At 34.7% G+C, this 20,491-nt stretch overlaps 1 protein-coding gene across 1 annotated transcript; it reads right to left on the bottom strand.

Moving 5' to 3' along the window:
- Nucleotides 1-4,863: 4,863 nt before the first annotated feature.
- On the bottom strand, nucleotides 4,864-12,207 carry LOC107798771 (caffeoylshikimate esterase). The gene is made up of 8 exons (XM_075244246.1): nucleotides 11,875-12,207; nucleotides 11,667-11,757; nucleotides 11,445-11,477; nucleotides 9,629-9,775; nucleotides 9,252-9,382; nucleotides 8,968-9,105; nucleotides 5,592-5,690; nucleotides 4,864-5,468 (listed from the first exon to the last, which is right to left on the bottom strand). Exons 1-8 carry the CDS (start codon nucleotides 11,893-11,895, stop codon nucleotides 5,073-5,075), a joined length of 1,056 nt encoding a protein of 351 aa, XP_075100347.1. The 5' UTR covers nucleotides 11,896-12,207; the 3' UTR covers nucleotides 4,864-5,072.
- Between the last annotated feature and the right edge of the window lie 8,284 nt (nucleotides 12,208-20,491).

Here is a 20,491-nt window from a genome sequence, read left to right as displayed (position 1 = left end):
GAAATGAAATAACTTATATGTTCTGCCAGACCTTTCCGCATCTGCAGCACTTCAACCGCATCTGTGGTACCGCATTTGTGGTTAAATCCTCCACTTCTGCGGAATTCACTTAAGATCCCAAAATTGCATCTACGATAAGCCATCCGCACCTGCGACTCCGCAGGTGCGGTCCCACACCGCATCTGCGGTTCCTGGAAAGTCCTCAACAAATCCGTTTTTGCAGCTCCTCTTCCGCACGTGCAGTGCTGCACCTGCGGTCCCCAAACCGCAGGTGCGAAAGTACCAGAAGCAGCAATTTCAGCAGCTGCAATAACATTTCAATTCCTCCGTCAACCATCCGAAATCACCCCGAGGCCCCCGGGGCCTCAACCAAAAGCACAAACATAACCTAATACCTTATTCACACTTGTTCTTATCATCAAAACACCTCAAACAATATCAAATCACCCGAAACACATTGGATTCAAGCCAAACTTTCTAAAATCTTCCAAATTCCGCTTTCGATCAAAAACCCAACCAAACCACGTTCGAATGACCTGAAATTTTGCACACACATCCCAAATGATACAATGAAGCTACTGCAACTCTTGGAATTCCATTCGGACCCCTATATCAAAATCTCGCCTACCAACCGGAAATTGCCAAAATATCAACTTCGCCAATTCAAGCCTAAATCTACTCCAAACCTCCAAAACCCAATCCGATCACACTCCTAAGTCATAAATCACCCCCCGAAGCTAACCGAACCATCGAAACTCACATCCGAGCCCTCTAACGCATAAGTCAATATCCGGTTGACTTTTCCAACTTAAGCTTCCTCAAAAGAGATTAAGTGTCTCAAACCTTACCAAATTCATTCTGAATTCGATCCGACCAACCCGATACCATATAACACGGATAAAAAGCATAAAGAAGCAAAAATGGGGGAAACAGAGCAGTAACTCATGAGACGACTGGTCGGATCGTCACAATTACAAGCCTCACATTTTTCAAAATTATTTTTAATCAATGGGATTAATGCTAAACTACTCATGATTCCCACATAATGATTATTAATATGACATAAACTAGAATGCCAAAAACTAGTAGAAGAAAGCATATAAATAAAACTAGAAGAAATTTTATTCATCTCAACATTCAACTTGAACATCCCATCACATGCATACCCCTTACCCACAAAAATACCCTTTTTCACTATTACATATTGATCACTTTCAATAATTTGTTTGAAGCCTGCCTTTTTAAGAAGAAAACTAGATATCAAATTTTTTTCTCATTGAAGTAGTATAAAGTACGTCTTTCAACGTTAATACTCTTCCTGAACTAAACTTCAACTCGACCTCTCCCTTTCCAAACACCTGGGTTGTGTGAGAATCACCAAGAATGATGGTTTTGGGCTCCTCAAATGGAGTATACACTTTAAACCAATCTCTATCATAGCAAACATGACAATTTGCTCCAGAATCAGCTCACCATCTATCAACATTTTCTACCATGTTAATGTCTGTTATCACTGCCACCAGTGGCTCTTCGGTAACGTTTGCTTGTGGTGTAGGACCACATTTCCGAAATTTGTAAAATCGAGCAATATGCCCACTCTTGCCACAGACAAAGCATGATTTTGCAATTTGAACTTGTTGATTCTATGCTTGGTTGTTTGCACCATTATTCTTCTTGGGAGGTCTACCATAATTTTTCTTAAAAGTCTTCATCTTCGGCTTCAAAGAAGTATTTTTTTTGACTTTTAGGAGTAATATTATTTGAAGTAATTAAATTTACCTTTGTAGTGACGGGTTGTAGAGCGCTCTCTTCCGATTGCATAAGTGCATCTTTGCCTCTTGCCTCTTCTTCCATCCGAATCCGCATTATCAACGTCCCAAGTGAAGTTTCCTTTTATTTGTGGCGCATAGTTTTTATAAATTCCCTCCAAGAAGGTGGTAGTTTATCTATTATGCCACAAACAATAAGGTTGCATCCAATTTTAATATCCTCGGACCTGAGCTCTCCAACGATCATTATGAAGTCTTGAGCTTGGTCTGCTACAAATTTATTGTCCACCATTTGAAAACGAAAAAATCTACTAGCAGCATATTTTTCAATCTACAAATTTATTGTCCACCATTTCTTGAAATGAGTACCATTAAAATGGAATGTCTTGTTGAGATCTCCCACCTTGGTATCTGCGGATTTTTCAACTGTAACCATTTGAATCTCCTTAAAATTGTTGGTGAAAAAACAATTACAGTTGAAAAATAAAATGAAGAAAATAAAATATCTTAAGGCTGAGGCGCGGATATCTCGCTCTCTTTAAGGAGATTCAATCCCACTGCAGCAAAGTCTTCACTGGTCCAGCAGTAATCCTCTTGACTTGTCTCCCCCAGGATACAATAGCCCGATAACGTCGTATGACTCGAACAAACTCTGGATAAATTGTTGAGTCCAAAGCTCCACCAAGATGAACACCTTCCTTCAACAAAAGTAAAAACTCTCTTCTTCTTTTTCACAACTTTAACTTCACTTTATTGAAATACTCTCAATTATCACATACCACATTATGGAAGAAAGACTCTTATTTATAAGTGTAGAAATTCTTCCTTGAATTAAATTGGAAGAATGTGGGGTAGTAAGTTATGAAATCATGGAGAATATGGGATAATGGATAAATTCATGTGTAATTAGTGGTAGAACATGGAAGAAGAGTTACAAAAGAGCTATAGAAATTTTCTCATCATGGAGTAGTGGGAGTTATGAGAGTTATAGTCATTTTCTTCACCATGGAGTAGTGAGAGTTATAGCATATTTTATTTTAATAATAAAATGCTAAAACACTAACACTTAGAGAATAAGACTTAGAGAGGAGGAGAAAAGAAAGTGTAGAGGGAAAAATATTCGGCAAAGAGCCAAATATACCCATGTACTATGAGAAAAAGTTTAAATATATATTTTGTTATACTTTGGATCCAAATATATCCCTGCTGTAATACTATTGGTTCAAATATGTCCCTCTTCTGTTAAGTTTGTCCAAGATGCACATCCAATCCTACGTGGCACTGATGTTTGATGAGGTGGATGCCAAATGTCATACATCAGCTCCCCTAATCTATATATAAAAGACTAAAATTTGAAATATAATATTTTTTATGGTAGCGGTAATAGTAGCCATAGTGGTGGAGGGGAGGGAAACTTAGTATTGGAAAAAAAAAATAGAAGGGAGGGGCAAAATGGGTTAGGGGCGCTGAGGTGGCAGGCCATGTGACATCCACCTCATCAAATATCAGTGCTACGCAGATTAGATGTTCACTTTGGACAAACTTAACGGAAAAGGGATATATTTAAACTAATAGTATAATGGCAGGGGTATATTTGAACTGAGAGTATAACGAGGGGTATATTTAAATCTTTTCTCATAGTACAGGGGTATATTTAGCCCTTTTCCGATAAAATAATTTATACCCTATTTGCACATTGTAATTTTTTATGACTACTTAGTTCCGCCACCGACTGCAAGCCAATCACACATTTCGCGGGTTTAAATAAAAAAAATTGCTCGTACCTCGAGTTCCATCAGGGGAGGCAACCAATCCTTTGAAAATACAGTCTGGGGAGGGTAGTTTGTACGCAGACTTTACCCCTGCTCTGGAGAAGTAGAGAGGTTGTTTCTGATAGACCCTCGGTTCACGGCGTTGGAAAGAGACAAGTACAACTACTCTAAGCTGTTTAAGTTTTCAACACTCCCCCTCAAATTGAGAAAAAAAAATGTTTTTCATTCTCAACTTGGAATTTGTATTAATTTGTTATTTTCATACATTCATATCAGTAGGTTTCTTTTACCTTATGTTGATCCTTTCGCTTCGATTATTCTATCACTCTGTCTCCCTATCACCTTATCTTGTTGATGGTACTACGTGTTGTGTCTGCTTCTTTTACTTTTATCTTGAGTCGGGGGTCAATCGGAAGTAAGGTTTGCGTACACTCTATCCTCAGACCCTAGTCTGTGGGATTACACTAGGTTTGTTGTTGTATTCTCAACTTGGACACTAGTACAACATGTTGTTGATGCTCAAGGCTCTTGTCAAAATATAGGTTGATTGTTCTTGACTGGATATATGTAAAGTCTTGATTAGCCCTTATGAAATGACAATTTATTTTTATATGCAATTTGTAGGGCTGCATTGTTGTCACAGTATTAGAGCCTGTTTGGATGGACTTATTTTAAGTGACTTTTAAATCAAAATAGTTTTTAAGCCATAAGTTAAGAATTCTAGTTTTGGCTTATTTTTATCATTTTAGCTTAAAAACAAGTGCTTAAAAGCATATTTTTACTCTATCCAAGCCAATCCAAATGGGCTCTTACCCTGTATGCAGCTTAAGATTCACCTCCAGCTCCTTTAGGCCACTTATCCAAGCTAATTCTGCCACTATATGTACAGTGTCCTATGCTTCTATATTCAACTTCAGGTGAACTTCTCTTGAATTTTCTCAATCAGAAGAAACCCAAAAAATCAGTTCACAGTGGCAACATAATGGCTTATACTTGCAAACCGATGCAAGCAGAGGAGTTTGCTGCTAGTGAATGCCTCTTTTTTCTCTTTTACAAATTTCAGGCCTCTTACGATGCTTATAAACATTATACACTGGGTATGCAATGTTAGCTTAGTGTTTAATCACTGTATAATATGTTTATAGTAAATGTGTATATACTATATGCTGACTATACCATTGTTATACACCGAGTATATACCAGAAATAGGAAGAAATTAGAAAAAAGAAGAAGGCAGCTGATAGTGTAAAACTTCCTTAAATTGCAATAGGCTAAAGCTAACTCTTTGTAAACGAAAGGGAAAGGAAGATACAGAAAAGTAATAAAAGTAGCAATTATAACCTTCATTGAGCAAGTTGGTTGAAACATTAGGAGATGAAGAATGACTCAAGATTTTGCATCTTACAATTTCTGGAAAACCTGTTATTTTCCATTTCCCTCATAAATAATAGTAGTAACCAGTAACATTTATGTTACGATAACGTGAATGAACAAATGAAGGAGATCCAACCATATCTATCAATCAAGTCTTCTACATTGCAGAGTGATGATGCATCCGGCGCCCTTTCCACCCACACAGATAATTCGCTTGCGGACGTGTTCTCTGTGGTTTTTGTCCATTTGTTATTGCAGGTGACGGTTTTGTGTTCATCTCATAAGGAGTAGACGTAGCTCGACAAACTGATTTCTCAACCAAAATAGCATTATCATTATTCTCTCCATTTCGCTTGTCAAGCCACGAGATGATATCTGAAAATACGATATCAATGTTGTCTTCAGGCTCACCATATGTCAAACCATGCCACATTCCTGGATAGAGTTTTATGGTCTTGTCCTTACTACTGGCTTGCTCATACAAAGCTTTACTTACTTCTGGATCAGTTACTATGTCTGCTTCCCCATGTAACACTAAAAATGGTAGAGTGACCTGTCAAAACAAGGGAATGAATTTCAAATTCTCAACTGAACTACACTTTTAGCTTTTATTTTTATCAGAATGACTCAAAATATTGTTTGCATGAAGATGGTAAAGACGTGAGGTAACAGTTACCTCGTGCAAACTTTCTTCGAGGTGCATGCTAGTTCTTAGCATTTCCAAAGCTGTCTTTAGTCTTGGCTTTTCCTGATATATTAACTTGTTTCCGCGCACCTATTCTTGCAAAATGGCAAGAAATGGACATCATATATAATCTATATATTAATATAAAGCAGGGAATGAGAGAGCTGATGTGGCACTCTCTACATCCACGATCTCTATTTATCTTTTACCTCAATTTTCTGCTCTTTTTTCCACTTTTTAATTGTGCGATATTTTAAAATGTCCAAAAGTCACCTAATTAACTATCTACATAATTGCACCTTTTAAGACTACTAAAACTCTAAGCGTTACAACTCACAACTTCTCAAAATTCATTCATCTTCTTCGTTTGCCCTCTTCTCTATTTTTTCTATTCTTCCGTCCACAAATATTATTTATGATTGCAGAGTTAATGTTTTGTCGTCGGAAGAGACGTATGCAACCGGATCTATGCTTTGTCTAAAATTTACTTTTGCTTTGAGTTTGTTTTTGTTCCTCGGTTTATTTTCTTTTGGCCTATAGCCAATCAGTTTTTTATCAATCTTTTATGTCAAAACTTTTTTTACATACTAAAAATTTCTTCATCTTTCTCGTGCAGATTCAAGAGAAAAATATTAAAATCCAATGATGATTTAGCTTTAGAAGGTAATATTTCTTCCGATGTTTTTGTTTTTGTTATCTTTTAGTAATTAACTCTATATTTTTTTCTTTTCTGCTTGGTCAGTACTGTTTTGCCGTAAGCATAAAGTTTAATGCCTTTTTTTGTACCAAATATTGCTGTGTTGTAATTGGCATTTGATATACACATAGTAAGAATAATTTGAAGTGATGCACATTGGCGTTCTTTTGACTTTACAGGTTACTCATGCTAAAGACTGAATAGACTCTGTAGCAAAAAGAATCAAGCGCTACCATGAATTAATCTTTTAATTGTTACATCAGAAGTCAGAACTATTACAGGTACTACTATCAAATCTACTTACTCTATGAGATTATACTTTTGCTGTTGGGCTTGTGGTCTAATTATACTAAGGTGATGGTTACTATCATAAATGGAATTCTAAAATGTTAACTTGGAGCCACTCGGTCAGAAAACGGTAGATAAGACTAGGGTGCGACAGTAAAAGCTATTGAAATATGCCAATGAACTTATTGAAGAAAAATACATTTAAAGACTAAAAAGGCACATAACACAAAATAGAGCGAGTATTTTGAAACTAACCTATCGTTTTAATTTGTATTTTCTATGTAATTAGCTATGCATCAAATTAAATTGAAAACCAATTTGCACTTCTACTTTGTCTTCTACATTTTCCCTAATTCAAAAAATAAATACTTTCTATCTCACCTTTTTTTTGGTTGCTCATTTGCTTAATGTTGATTTTTTTTATGTGCTATGTACTTGAAAGCTATAATACTTGATTTTTACTGTTAAAGTGAGACTATGAAGAGATTAGTGTATGCTTGTGTTTATTAATTCCACTTGCTGATGATGTTTATGGTATTAGTTGAATGATTCACCTGTTAATAATTCAACGGCATTTATGATTGAGATGTGAACATATAGAAATACTTAGAGTTTATCTTGTACTTGGATATAGCTCTATTTATCATCATTTGAGCAAAGGTGAAGTGAAATTGTTCATTGTAATTAGGAAAAAATTAATATATTGTCAAGTGTTCTATTACGTATTCACAAAGTTGTTTTTGCTATATTTTTCATAATTTCATTTACTTTGAATACCAAGATTACCATTTAAGGTGTATTTGGTCGATTATGTTTTAATTCAATATAGTGAGTTAATATAGTTCTACAATATAGACCGTTGTTATAACCAGTGGTGCTGTTATTGTTACTAGAACATTCATGGTTTTTCTCGACAGTATTCTCTTCTCTTGGTTGATTCGAAGGTGTTTATATACTAGTACTAGATAAAATGCGAGCGTTGGAGGCCGAAATGCTTCTCAGAATAAAGCAACAGCTTAACTTCAAGCCTAGAAATCCTTATTGTGAGTACATATATGTTATGAAAATGTATTCATCTTTTATCTCCTTTTACTTTTTTCCCCCTCCCATTTACGTATTTAGGTCTTTTTAATGACTCTTTGTGCTCAATCTCACGTTTCATTCTCCCATCCTTTTTAATTCTTAAATTCAATTTTCAGTTGTGCACTGGATGATGCAATAAATCAAGATTTTGTGTGCAAAAGAATGACTGCTTGCTGTGTATTAATTCCTTCCAAAAGGAAAACGACTTTTGGTCATTATGGAGTAATTTTGTATTTACTAGCTATATATGATATTCAATAAAAATGTAATAAAGTATCAAGAAGAAAAACTTTTTGTATAATAGTTAATCAATTATAAGAAGTTATGAGCTAATTATTGGTACTTTTGTCTTTTTATTCTTTTTTCAACAACTTATTAACTTCTCTGGCCGATCACACAACCAGTTTCATCTTTTTTGCTTTCACATAATTATGTTTAAGTTAAGACAAAGGAAAGTGAATTTGTGCATGTAATACTCATGACAAATATTTCATACCAGATTGGGAGTGTGTCTAACGATAGTGAGAAATTACATATAAAAAATGTGAAGGAGAAAGATGTCTCAATATGAAAAAACAGTGACATTAGAAAAAGAATTATTCTATGGAGTTAGTCTTTAACCCTACAATATTTAGTAACTTCCTGTATACACATTTAAAAATCCTATATGTTTATAGTTTTAGGTCGAAAACTCTATCTATCTATTTTTTCCAAAATTTTAAAAAACCTTTTTTATTTTATAAAATTATACGATACTATAATTTTTCGTCCATAAGACTTCCATAAAATTAAAATACTTATTTGAGGTTTTGAACATGTTTACTAACCGCTCATGTTCTTTTTTTTAAGTACTTTGGTAGATTTCTGCCTTATTATTTGGTTATTCTCCGCTTCCAATTGAGTATTTGTTAAAATATAGAATTGATATGTATTAATGTCTATAAGTATTCATATTTTTAGTATGTTTTGCATTAATTGATCAATGTAAGTATTTTTGAATTTTTTTCCTTAGTAGAATGTGAAACTCTATCAGTGTGAAAAGAAACAAGCACTCGGGTGAAGGTTGATAATTGGTGTTGTCGACTTCAAGAAGCAAATTGATTAGTGTCGCTGTTTGATAACGAATTGCTTTGTTTTTATTATTTTCCTTTTGTATGGTTAGAGACTTCTTTTCGATAAGATTTGCATATTAAAAAAAAGAGTTGTTTGTAAATTTATTAATCACCGCGCGAAGCGCGGATAAATTCACTAGTTAATATATACTTGGAAGCTACCAATGAACTTGACAATAAACCTCACCTCTTCCCTTCTAACAGGGTCCTTGAAGGCCGAATCAATGACATCCTTTGTAGGTACTATCTTCCATCTTGGTATGACATCTTCCACTTTAGTTAGTAAGCTTATAACCATTGGATGTGGCTTCACTTTCTCAGATATCTGGTGAATTTTTGCAATGTACATTAGCAACACCATAACCGGTTCATTTTCCTTTTGACTTCTAAAAGGTCCGTCCCTACTAAATGCAATCACTAATTAAAGATACAGTAAATGTGCTAGGCTGAAAGTCTTAATTTGGCCCCTACCTTACACATAGGTGCAACCAGAAGAGCACCATGCCAAAAGGAAGGATCCTTCTTGTGTATTAAAAGAGCCACGGCCCCACCCATCGACTCCCCATACAAAAACCTTGTATTCTCTCTGTACTCCTCCCGCGCTGATGTCCAAGAGAATAAGTCTTTTAGTAAAGAGGATAACAAGTGCAGAGATCATGTTGAAAAATATTCTACTTAAATGAAGAAAAATGAATGTCTTCAAGTGTTTCAAAAAGGAACAACTCCAAAAATTTTACCAAGAGAAAGGAAAAAGGAACAAAATGTTATTCTAAAGATGTTCTTTTCCACATTAACATATCAAAGATAGATGATTTCTCACTTGTGAGGTCATGTATTTGGTATCTTACCACAAACGGACTTGAAAAAGTCACTGCAGTCATTGACAATGTTGTCAAACCTTTTGATATAACAGCGGGAACCCATTGACCGTCCATGGCCTTCATAATCTATTCCAAACACCGCATATCCATGATTCGCAAGCTTTGTCCCAACGCCTAGCCATAATAATACAATATCTATGTTAATTTGGATCTGCAACATGAGCTTTCACAGTTCTATTGTGCACAAGAAATATTGGCTATCGGCATTGCATAGATAGCAATGGCATGAGACTTTCCTTAGATTACAATTAACAAGAGAATTGAACCCCTCAAAACCAAACATCAAACACTGTAAATTCACGATAGCATTCAGTGATGTGTATGTGGTAAACCACAAATGAGGTAATCCATTGTTTGTCACAAATTCCCTTCAGGAATTGAAGGGAAAACCAAATGTTTGATGCCACATTGTTTGTCAACAGAAAATACTTGGTAGAGGTTAGACCAGCAGCTCACGTACCCTGGTCCAAGTATTGCAAAACCAGAATCTTTTCTCACTGGAAGTCAAGTTGAACAGGTCAAGCAAATATATTTAGTTTTTATCATTTACTTAATTCTTTTGAACAGTCAAAGTCTTAAGTTAGATGATTTCAGATGTATTCTATCGTACATCCTACTATTAAAATCTATGTTATGTTCTAGTAGAATTTTATTATTTGTTTGACTATCTGAATTCCAAGTGTCCCACAAATTCAATCTCTCTGTTGAGGACCCAACAATATTTGCTAACCTAATCAAACTACCAAGATAGGATGGTTTCTCAATAGTCAGCCAACCTATCAACAAGCCTTTATTTATCCTTATTTTAACCAGACAAAACAATTAATTTCCAACATAGGTGTTAGTTGGGAAAGGAAACAGACCAATCATTCTGTAGGCAACCATAGAAGGATGATATTTGAGTTTCAACAAATCTATAGTACCTTGAGTCTGAGTGGAATAATAGAGGTAGATGAGTTCTAAGTGTGATATCATCAATTTGAGGTCCATTCTTTATTGCATCTTTAACTACTAGCTCCTTGCATTTGCATTATTTTATTTCACCAATAATTGAGCCGAGGGTCTATCATAAATAGTCCTCCTCTACCTTACACAAAGTAGGGGTAGGGGTAACATCGGCGTACACCCAAACTCCACTTATAAGATCACACTAGGAATGTTGTTGTTATATTACCAATAATTGTGCCCTCAAAAGAGATAATCTTGTATAATGATATACCACACTCATATGAACATAATGGGGAGATATAGTCAAACAACAACTACACCTAAGCTCATCTTAGTCAGAATATGATACAAAATAAAAATAATTTAACTTACTATAAGTTGTCTAAAAAAATGTGAATCAGATATGGGCACCAACAGTTTGTGAGAATAAAAAGAAAAGAAATGATAAGATAAGAGGTACACTCCATAAATTTCACAGGTATGGTGGGTCACCTGTGAAGTCAAAACAATAACAAGCGTAGCAGGAAATGGACCATATCTTGCTGTACTAAAAGTAAGGTGACCTTACCATAAAAAATGGACCCCAAATTATAAAAAAGTGGGTACCTTTTGTACTGTTACCCTGTGACAGAACTCAATAGGGAAGGAAAAAAGAAGTAAAAGTAAAACCATCCTCTTGAATGAGACTATTAAGAAAGGCACGGGAGGTAGGCGGAAAGACGTAATGACATGCATTCATTGGCACTTCTCATACATTTAAAAAACAACTACTACTATTTCTATAGAAAATTGGCCATGAAAGTGAAAACACATTAAATGAGGTAACATTTATTACCTCTCATGAATCCACTGCACTCCATACCATAGCCTGCAACATCGTTTACCAATTATTAGATCAATTTTCAACCAAACAAAAAAAACAGTCCGGTACACTAAGTCCGAGTTTGGGGAAGGGCGGACCACAAGGGTTTATTGTATGCAACCTTATCCTGCATTTATGCAAGAGGCACTTGAAACAAAAGAAAAAAAGTGAAAAGATGGTGAAAGAGAAACAGACCGTGGCAAAGGAAAACAAGGGCCTTTGGAGAAGAAAAGGGCAACCATCTACAAGTAAAAAGCTGAACACCTCTTGAATTCCTTATATATTCCTAATGCCAATGATGTAAAGCCATAATCTTTATTAGAGGTGGCAATATATTTGTTTAAGAAAAACCCCATATAGAAAAGTTAAGAAAAAAATATGCATGCTATTGAGAAAAACCCACCTCATGATATTCAACACCCATCGTATATTTTCAAGGAAAAAACCAAACCCCAACTCAGAAAATGTGACTCAGCATTCAAGTGACATAATTTGGTAAGTGACAGATCTGTGTAATATGGTGCAGTTTATGTAGTTGTAGTTGCAGATGAAGAAAGGGCAAGGGAACAAACAGAGAAGAAGGAGGGATCAAAGCGATTCTTGATATGATACAAACTGGAGTATAATACTAAGGTATTATAATCAAAAGCAAGAGGGTATAAGGTGGACCTGAGAAGTTGGAATATATACAGAGAAAGATAGGATGAGGTGACTGAAATGACTAAAGTTTTGATTTTTTTTTTGATAGTATTTGGTTTGGTTGATAAAGGGAAGCTTCCAAATTTGTGAGGTAACGTGGGCTAAGCCCATCCCTTTGCTCCTTTCCAGAATTTTAGATTTCGATCACCACTGAATATTGAGAAATAAAATCCAAATTGCATTTGGACCCAATCAATTATTAGAAGGGAAATTTTAGTTCTTATATCATATAGGAAACTATATTACTAAATATGTTCATAGTTTGCATATTACCTTTCATGCTAATAGTATTTCTACATAATATATACACTACACTAAATAATGAATCATTATAGCTGTAGAATTCCTTATTTAGGCACACTAAAAAAGGGAAATTAAATATTTTCCAGATCTTCCAACGCAAATCACGCACAATAATAACTATCGTTGACTTCTTTACAAAATTTCCGTACTCTGTTTTTTGCGCTAAACTCTATTTCAACATTTTCTCTGATTTCACAAATCAAAATTGACAAAATCTTCTACAATTCTTCTGCAATAAAAGCAATTATGGCAAAATACAAAGTAAAGGAAAAGAGAGCAGTAATTCCACCATTGGCAACCATTAAAAAGCTTTGAAGCTTTGAATTCAAATTTGGGTTTTCAAAAATCATTATTTGTTTGGATTGGGTGTTGTTGAAAATAATTGGGAATATGGTTTGGAGTTATATCTCAATTTTGAGGGGTTTTGGTGAAGATTAGACTTGGTTTACTGAATTTCAGATTGAAACTCAAAGAAGAAGACATATATTGCAGAAACTGTAGATAAATTGTAGACAGTTGTTTGTTTATTTTTCTTTTATTCATTTACCTATTGTATGAAAGTTGAACAACATTGTATAAAAAATGTATTTAAGTGGATGATTTAGTACTGTTTTGGACAAAAATATGTATCAAAAATGTGAAACATACATTTCAGGGGAAGCATTTCGAGTCCAAATATGTACCCAATTTGTAGATAAATTATAGATTATTTGTATTCTGATTGTAGATGCTTTATTTTCTGTTTTCACAAATAAAAAATGACTAAAACTTCTATAAATCTTCTGAAAAACGCAATTATGCTACAATTGAATGGGAATTGGGATATTAAAATTCAACGTACCCAGTTTGTAGATATTTTGTAGATAAATTGTAAATTATTTGTATTTTGATTGTAGATGCTTTATTTTCTGTTTTCACAAATAAAAAAATGAGTAAAACTTCTACAAATCTTCTGAAAAAACGCAATTATGTCAAAAATCTCAATTATGCTACAATTGAATGAGAATTGGGATATTAAAATTCAATGTACCCAGTTTGTAGATATTTTGCAGATAAATTGTAGATTATTTGTATACTGATTGTAGATGCTTTGTTTTCTGTTTTCATAAATAAAAAATGACTAAAACTTCTACAAATCTTCTGCAAAAAATACAATTATGTCGAAAATCCTGATTATGCTACAATTTTGTGATTCTCCTATATACTTTTGTTACTCCTTACGAAACTGCTATGCTAAATATGAAATCCAAAAAAATATTTCTGCAATTTTTCTTCAAGAAAAATAAATAAATAATAGTCTACAATTTTTCTTCAATTTATCTACAATTTCTACAATATACGTCTTCTTCTTCTTCTTCTTCGAATTTCAATCTGAAATTCAGCCAAAACCAAGTCTAATCTTCATCAAAACCCCTCAAAATTGAGATATAAACTCCAAACCATATTCCCAATTATTTACAACAACACCCAATCCAAATAAATAATGATTTTTGAAAATCCAAATTTGAATTCAAAGCTTCAAATCTTTTTAATGGCTGTAAATGGTGGAATTGCTGCTCTCTTTTCCTTTCCTCTTATATTACTGAAGGAACCCAAAATCATAACCATCAAAAGTTATTGCTGTGTATGAAACTTTGAACATTTGACTTCAATTTTGACTGGTTGTAGAAGAAAAAACCTTGATTTTGGACGTTAATGGTAGATGGTTTCAATTGTTTTTTTTTGGATTTAGCAGAGGGTTTCAATTATTTTTCTGGTTTCTGGGTGTGTGGTGATACGTGGGTGAGGGTGTGGGGTTGGGAGAGAGAAACGTGGGTGAGGGTGTGGGGTTGGGAGAGAGAAACGTGGGGGGGGGGAGAATTTGGAGGAATATACGGTACAATAAATGTAGGAGTGATATAAGGTACAATTAATGTATAGTTAAAAAACCTTATGGTATAGAACTGGTAATTAGGTATACTAAATGTACTTATATCAAACCTTAAACATTGAGGGTAATATAGTTTCCTATATGGCATAGGAATGTAAAAATTCCTTAATAGAATACACATGTATTGATATAAAGTTTTATCATATAATCACATATTCACGTGTATTCTTACTTAATTTGTAACTCTTATTAGTGTAAATTGTTTGTTTTTGTACAAACATTCATAGAAGAAACCAGAATTTAAACTTTGTGGATTCAATATTCTAGTCCGTTTAAGTTAATAGGTTCTAAATTAATAATTTATATATATTCAACAAATTTCTTAAGATAAATACAGGGTTTTGACCAAAGTTACTAGGTTCGGCCGAACCCACAAATTTTATATGCAAGCTTCGCCCTTGCAAATACTTTGTAAGCATATGTATTTTTTCAAGTATAGTGTAGATAGTATTATTTTTTTGTTTAACAATTGGATATTCATCAATCAGTGATCCGATTAATCTGAGTTAGCGCACGATAGACAAAAGGTTGTAAGACGCTCTTACCCAAACATGGAGGCGGATCCAAGATTTTTATATGATGGTGGCATAATATTCTGTTCAACCAGTGCCTCCTAAAGATTTTTAGTGTTCGGGGGTGCCAAGTGCTTTAAATTAACCATTTTCAAAGTATATACATATACAAAATTTCTGCCGAAACTTACGGAATCCGATGACCCCTTACTATAACACATAGGTCCGCCTCTGCCCAAACGTACTCCCTCCCCCAACTTAAACCTAAACTCATTAGTTAAGGAGAGAGATATTTCAACCATCAACCATAAGGCAGCTATTTATTGACATGTTTGACTGTTCTTTTCGTTCCAACTTATGTAATATTTTTTTTGGTGTGTCCCAAAAAAATGTCACCCTTTTTAATGTAGAAATAATTTATCTTAAAAATTCTCATTATGCCTTTAATGAAATGATTATAGCCGTAAAAATATCTAAAAATTATTTTAGGCTATAAGTTTCAAAAGAATTTATTTCTTTATTAAATTCGTATCAAGTCAAATTGACCCATATAAATTAAGATTGGAGTAAATATTAGAGGGACTTTCTTGGCTTACTCAAGCGAGGAGTTCATACTTGAGAAAGGCCACTATTATGGTGTAGGAGTTAAGGCCATGACCCTAATCTATGTATATCAAAATTTAAAAACTGAAAATATAATAAAGGGAGACATAATACTCCCTCCGTCTCATAATATGTATCGTGATTCTTTTATTCACATCCCTTAAGAAAGAATAGTTTTTGATTACTTAACCCTTATTAAATATTTTCTCTATTTATGCGTCATCTCTATCAATGATATTATTCATATTTTTGCTAAATGTGAATACAATTGATTATTAAGGGTAAAAAAAGAAAAATATAATCAATTTTATTTTGAATTTTTAAAATGATAAATAATTTGAGACAACTATTGCCACGACACTATTATGAGACGGAGGGAGTACCTAACCTTTCCAAAAATAACTTGTAAGTTGGCCATATTCAACTTTAGGCGGTGTGCAGCTTACAAAAATTACGCTGCATCCGAGCAGCACCTTGAGTAGTTAGAAACATATATATTAAATAAATCCACGGGTATCATGTAAAAACAAATATGCAATGAAATTAATCCCGAAAAATGTATTGACACTTCAAATTTTTTATTTTTATTTTTGTAAGTAATTTTTTAATACTTTATAAATGTATAAGATGCATATTTCTTTCGTTCATTTTTTGTTAAGAGTTATTGGAAATAATAGGGGGTCCTATTAGATTGACACTGGAAATAAGGTGACGACTTTAAATTGGGGAAGTTTAGACCCATTCCTATCACAATTCACAATAAGGTGACGAATTTAAATTGGGGAGTATATAGTTCTGGGATCTCAAGACTGCTGCGAATCCGTCCATGTTCCTCCAATTTCTCTTTCCCATCTTTATCGCGAATCCCAACGTTATTTTTTTGATTTTATCTAATTCATTGCCCATTCTTTTGCTTATCCATTTAATATGCCACATCAACTAATTTAGCCATTTTCTCCCTCTCTTCCACCGCCCACCTGCTGGAAAACAACACGTCGTGAAGAAAACATATATTCATACAGTTTGATATTTTGATGTTATAATTAATACTCTATTCAGTACATTTTAATTGATTATTTTGGCTATTTTCATGGATATTAAAGAATTTATTTTTTGGCATTAATTAATTATAAAATTGATTATATTAATCTTAATTTGTTCATTGAAAATATAACAAATACTCTTAGGTTCTTTACTCCAAGGATAACTTTGGAAAAAAGAAGTTAATTCCTTCTTGATATCTAAAAATATCAAATATTATGGATCACAAAAAAAAATCAATTAAAATGAACGGGAGAGCGTAATTGAGATACAAATGTATATATTCAATTGCAGTTTAGTGATAAATAAGTATATTAAAAAACAGATCCTACGTACCTTACTTTGGTATAGAATCAAGTGCAAATATATTTTGTGGGTAAAAGACAGATCTCTTACATGTAAGATTAAATTTTTAATGTGTAAAAAAAAGATAAGGTTATAAAACTGCCACAAAACCATTTGACTCCAAAAGAACAAAATTTGCAGCATGAAACATGAAGGAGTATACATTTTTCCTTTATAAATTATACATTAAATTGCTTAAAGTTTTTACATATTTATAGATTAATAAAATAGTTATACAAGTCGTGGACAAATAAAAAAAATGTCATTCTCCATGTAGTAATTTCTTGATTTAGTCATCATGCTTATTACCTAGAAATCGTAGTTTGTTTCTTTTTCTTTTTCTTTTCTTTTGGAAGGGGATCATTAGAAAAAGTTATAACGTCCATTTAAATTTAGAAAATTTTACCTCCTATAGCAAATTATTCAACAATATTTATTATAAACCAAAACTATTTTGAATTATTACTATCTATAACTACCTTTTTATATTTTATAGTAAAATAGGTATTTATTGTATACACTACCATATAGGCATGAAATACCCTATTTATAATTTTTCTCTCTTTCTTTCAGTTAACACATGTTCTCTCTCAAATCACAACAAGATTTTTCTTCTTTTTCTCCCCACGATCTCTCTCTCTCACGCAGCAAGATTATAGGAACAAATTTCTCAGAATTAGTCCACAACGTTTTTGCTCAAAGTTCATGGTAATTGGTAAAGCTTTTGGCCGGTTCTGTCACGATCCGGATTTTTCACCCTCGGGAGTCGTGATGGCGCATACTCGTAGAAGCTAGGCAAGCCGCGAAACATAGAAATAACTAACTCTTTCATTTTTAACCCTTTTTAACAATCTGAATTAACAGGTAATCAACATTTAAATATTAACGATAGATGAAATCAAGCGGAAGACTTAGTCTAATATAATAACCAAAACCAGTATTACAATGCCAACATACGTCTCTACCTAGAATCCGGTGTCACAATATCACGGACTATATATGAGGACTACATACAAGTGTCTGAAAAAGGAAATACAGTCTGTCTCGGATACAAGTGAAAACAAAACACATAATAAGATAGAAGAGAACGTCAGGCCTGCGGACGCCAGCAGGACTACCTCGGGATCTCTAGCTGGACTGAAGGCAACCACCCAAATGCTATGGTCCAAGAGCTGCTCCGGGATCTGCATATAGTGCAGAGTATAGTATCAGCACAATCGGACCCCATGTGCATGTAAGTGCCTAGCCTAACCTCGGCGAAGTAGTGACGAGGCTAGGACCAGACTACAAAATAATCTGTGCAGTTATATAATATATGACCAGACTACCAAAACAGAAATAAACAAGTAAATATGGAGGGGTACATGCTGCGGGGTATACCAATATCAACAGTAAATCAAGAGTAACAGCATAAGAACAGCTTAGATTTCACAGCAAAACAATAAGAAATTTGTATCCAATCTATAAATACTTTGTATCAGCAATTGTTGCGACAGGAACCCGATCCCAATATATATCAACATTGTTGCGGCGCATGCAACCCGATCCATATCATTTATCACTGTTGCGGCGTGCAACCCGATCCAAATATATCATTGTTGGGGCGTGCAACCCGATCCAAATATATCATTGTTGCGGCATGCAACTCGATCCAAATAACTCATTGTTGCGGCGTGCAACACGATCCAAATATATCATTGTTGCGGCGTGCAACCCGATCCACATATACAATCAACAACAATCATAGCAAGAGTCCCACCAAGGGATCAATAAAGGACTACATTATCCCAGCAAGGGAATTGACAGTATAAGTAACAACATCCCGGCAAGGGAGAAACAACTATAACCAAACTTGTTCCAACATCTAACTACCTCAGCTAACATCAATTCACCCACGAGCCCGAATATATAATTAGTTCTAAAATTTGACTCCAAAACGAGGTCTAAATCACAATTATACAAAAAGCTCTAACTGTACCCAAATTCCTAATTTTCTACCCTTAAGAACATGATTTAAGCCTAGAAATCTAATGGGTGTTAATGAAAATTGAAGAAAATGAGTCTAAGATTACATACCTATGAATTGGTGGTGAAATCCCTTTCAAAAATAGCCCAATTTGGAGTTTGGAAGAAGAAGTTATGAAATTTTGACTAAGTCCCGTTTTTGCTTCTGTTTTAAAATCACTGGACAGGTCTTCATCGCGTTCGCGATAAGTTAGGCCTCAGTGACCTTCGCTTTTGCAACATGGGGCTCGCGTTCGCGGAGCTTTGACCGCTCGGGCCTTCGCGTTCGCGGGCCAATGGCCACGTTCGCGTAGAACAAGTAAGAACCCCCTCCCCCAGGCCAACTGCCTTACGCGTTCGCGAGTACCTGGACGCATTCGTGAAGGGTACTCTCCCCTCAGCCTCGCGTTCGCGTATCAGGCTTCGCGTTCGCGAAGAAGAAATCTGGCATCTGGGAAATTTGCCTTATGCGTTCGCGAGTGGGACCACGCGAACGCGAATAACAAAATCCCTGTGCACTGAACAACAAAAACTCACAACTTTCCATAGTTCCAAAACTTTCTGAAACTCACCCGAGCCCTCGGGGCTCCAACCCAAATAGGTACACTAACTCAAAAACATCATATGAACTTATCCATGCGATCAAATCGCCAAAATAACCCCTTAAACAACGAATTAAACCTCAAAATCAATGAAATATTTCAAAACTTCTTAAAACATCAAATTTTGCATTTAAGGTCCGAATCACGTCAAATGATATCCGTTTCTTACCAAATTTCATAGACTTATCTTATTTCACATATAAGACCTTTACCGGGCTCCAGAATCAGAATACAGGTCCGATACCATCAAATTCTAAATGCATTTCATTTCCAAAAGTCATAAAAATTTCTAGAAAATAATTTTCTTTAAAAATTCATTTCTCGGGCTTGGGACCTCGGAATTCGATTCCGGGCATACGCCCAAGTCCCATATTTTTTCACGGATCCTTCGGGACCGTCTAATCATGAGTCCGGGTCTGTTTACCCAAAATATTGACCGTAGTCAACTAAAATGCATTTTAAGTCAAAATTTCAACATTTTCAAAGATTTCCACATAATAGCTTTTCGGCTACGCACCCGAACTGCGCACGTAAATCGATGTGATGCCGAAAGGGGTTTTTAAGGCCTCAAAATGCAGAATTCATTTTAATGTCATCACATTCTCCACCTCTAAAACAACTGTTTGTCCTCGAACGGACATAAGAAGGAAGTACCTGAGTCGGGGAAAAGATGGGGATAACGGCTCCACCTATCGAACTCGAACTCCTAGGTCGATGCCTTGGCAGGATGACCTCTCCACTGAACAGGAACAGAAGAAAAACTCTTCGACCTCAACCGACGAACCTGCCGGTCTAGAATAGCTACCGGATCCTCCTCATAAGACAAGTACTTATCCAACTGGATAATGCTGAAATCTAACACATGGAATGGATCGCCATGATATTTTTGAAGCATGGACACATGAAACACTGGATGCACGACTGATAAGCTTCGGCAATGCAAGTCTATAGTCTACCTCTCCCACTTGATCAAGAATCTCA

The sequence above is a fragment of the Nicotiana tabacum genome, chromosome 22 (assembly GCF_000715075.1).
Source record: "Nicotiana tabacum cultivar K326 chromosome 22, ASM71507v2, whole genome shotgun sequence".
Lineage (NCBI taxonomy): Eukaryota > Viridiplantae > Streptophyta > Magnoliopsida > Solanales > Solanaceae > Nicotiana > Nicotiana tabacum.
The sequence above is the reverse complement of the archived record's forward strand: the minus strand, read 5'-3'. Positions and strand labels throughout refer to the sequence as shown.

Coding starts and splice junctions, on each gene's coding strand:
- LOC107798771 (XM_075244246.1), bottom strand. CDS start 11,895: ATGGGTGTTGAATATCATGAG. Junction 11,478..11,666: donor CCTTGTTTTCCTTTGCCACG/GTCTGTTTCTCT, acceptor ACGATGTTGCAG/GCTATGGTATGGAGTGCAGT. Junction 9,776..11,444: donor GTGCAGTGGATTCATGAGAG/GTAATAAATGTT, acceptor TATTATGGCTAG/GCGTTGGGACAAAGCTTGCG.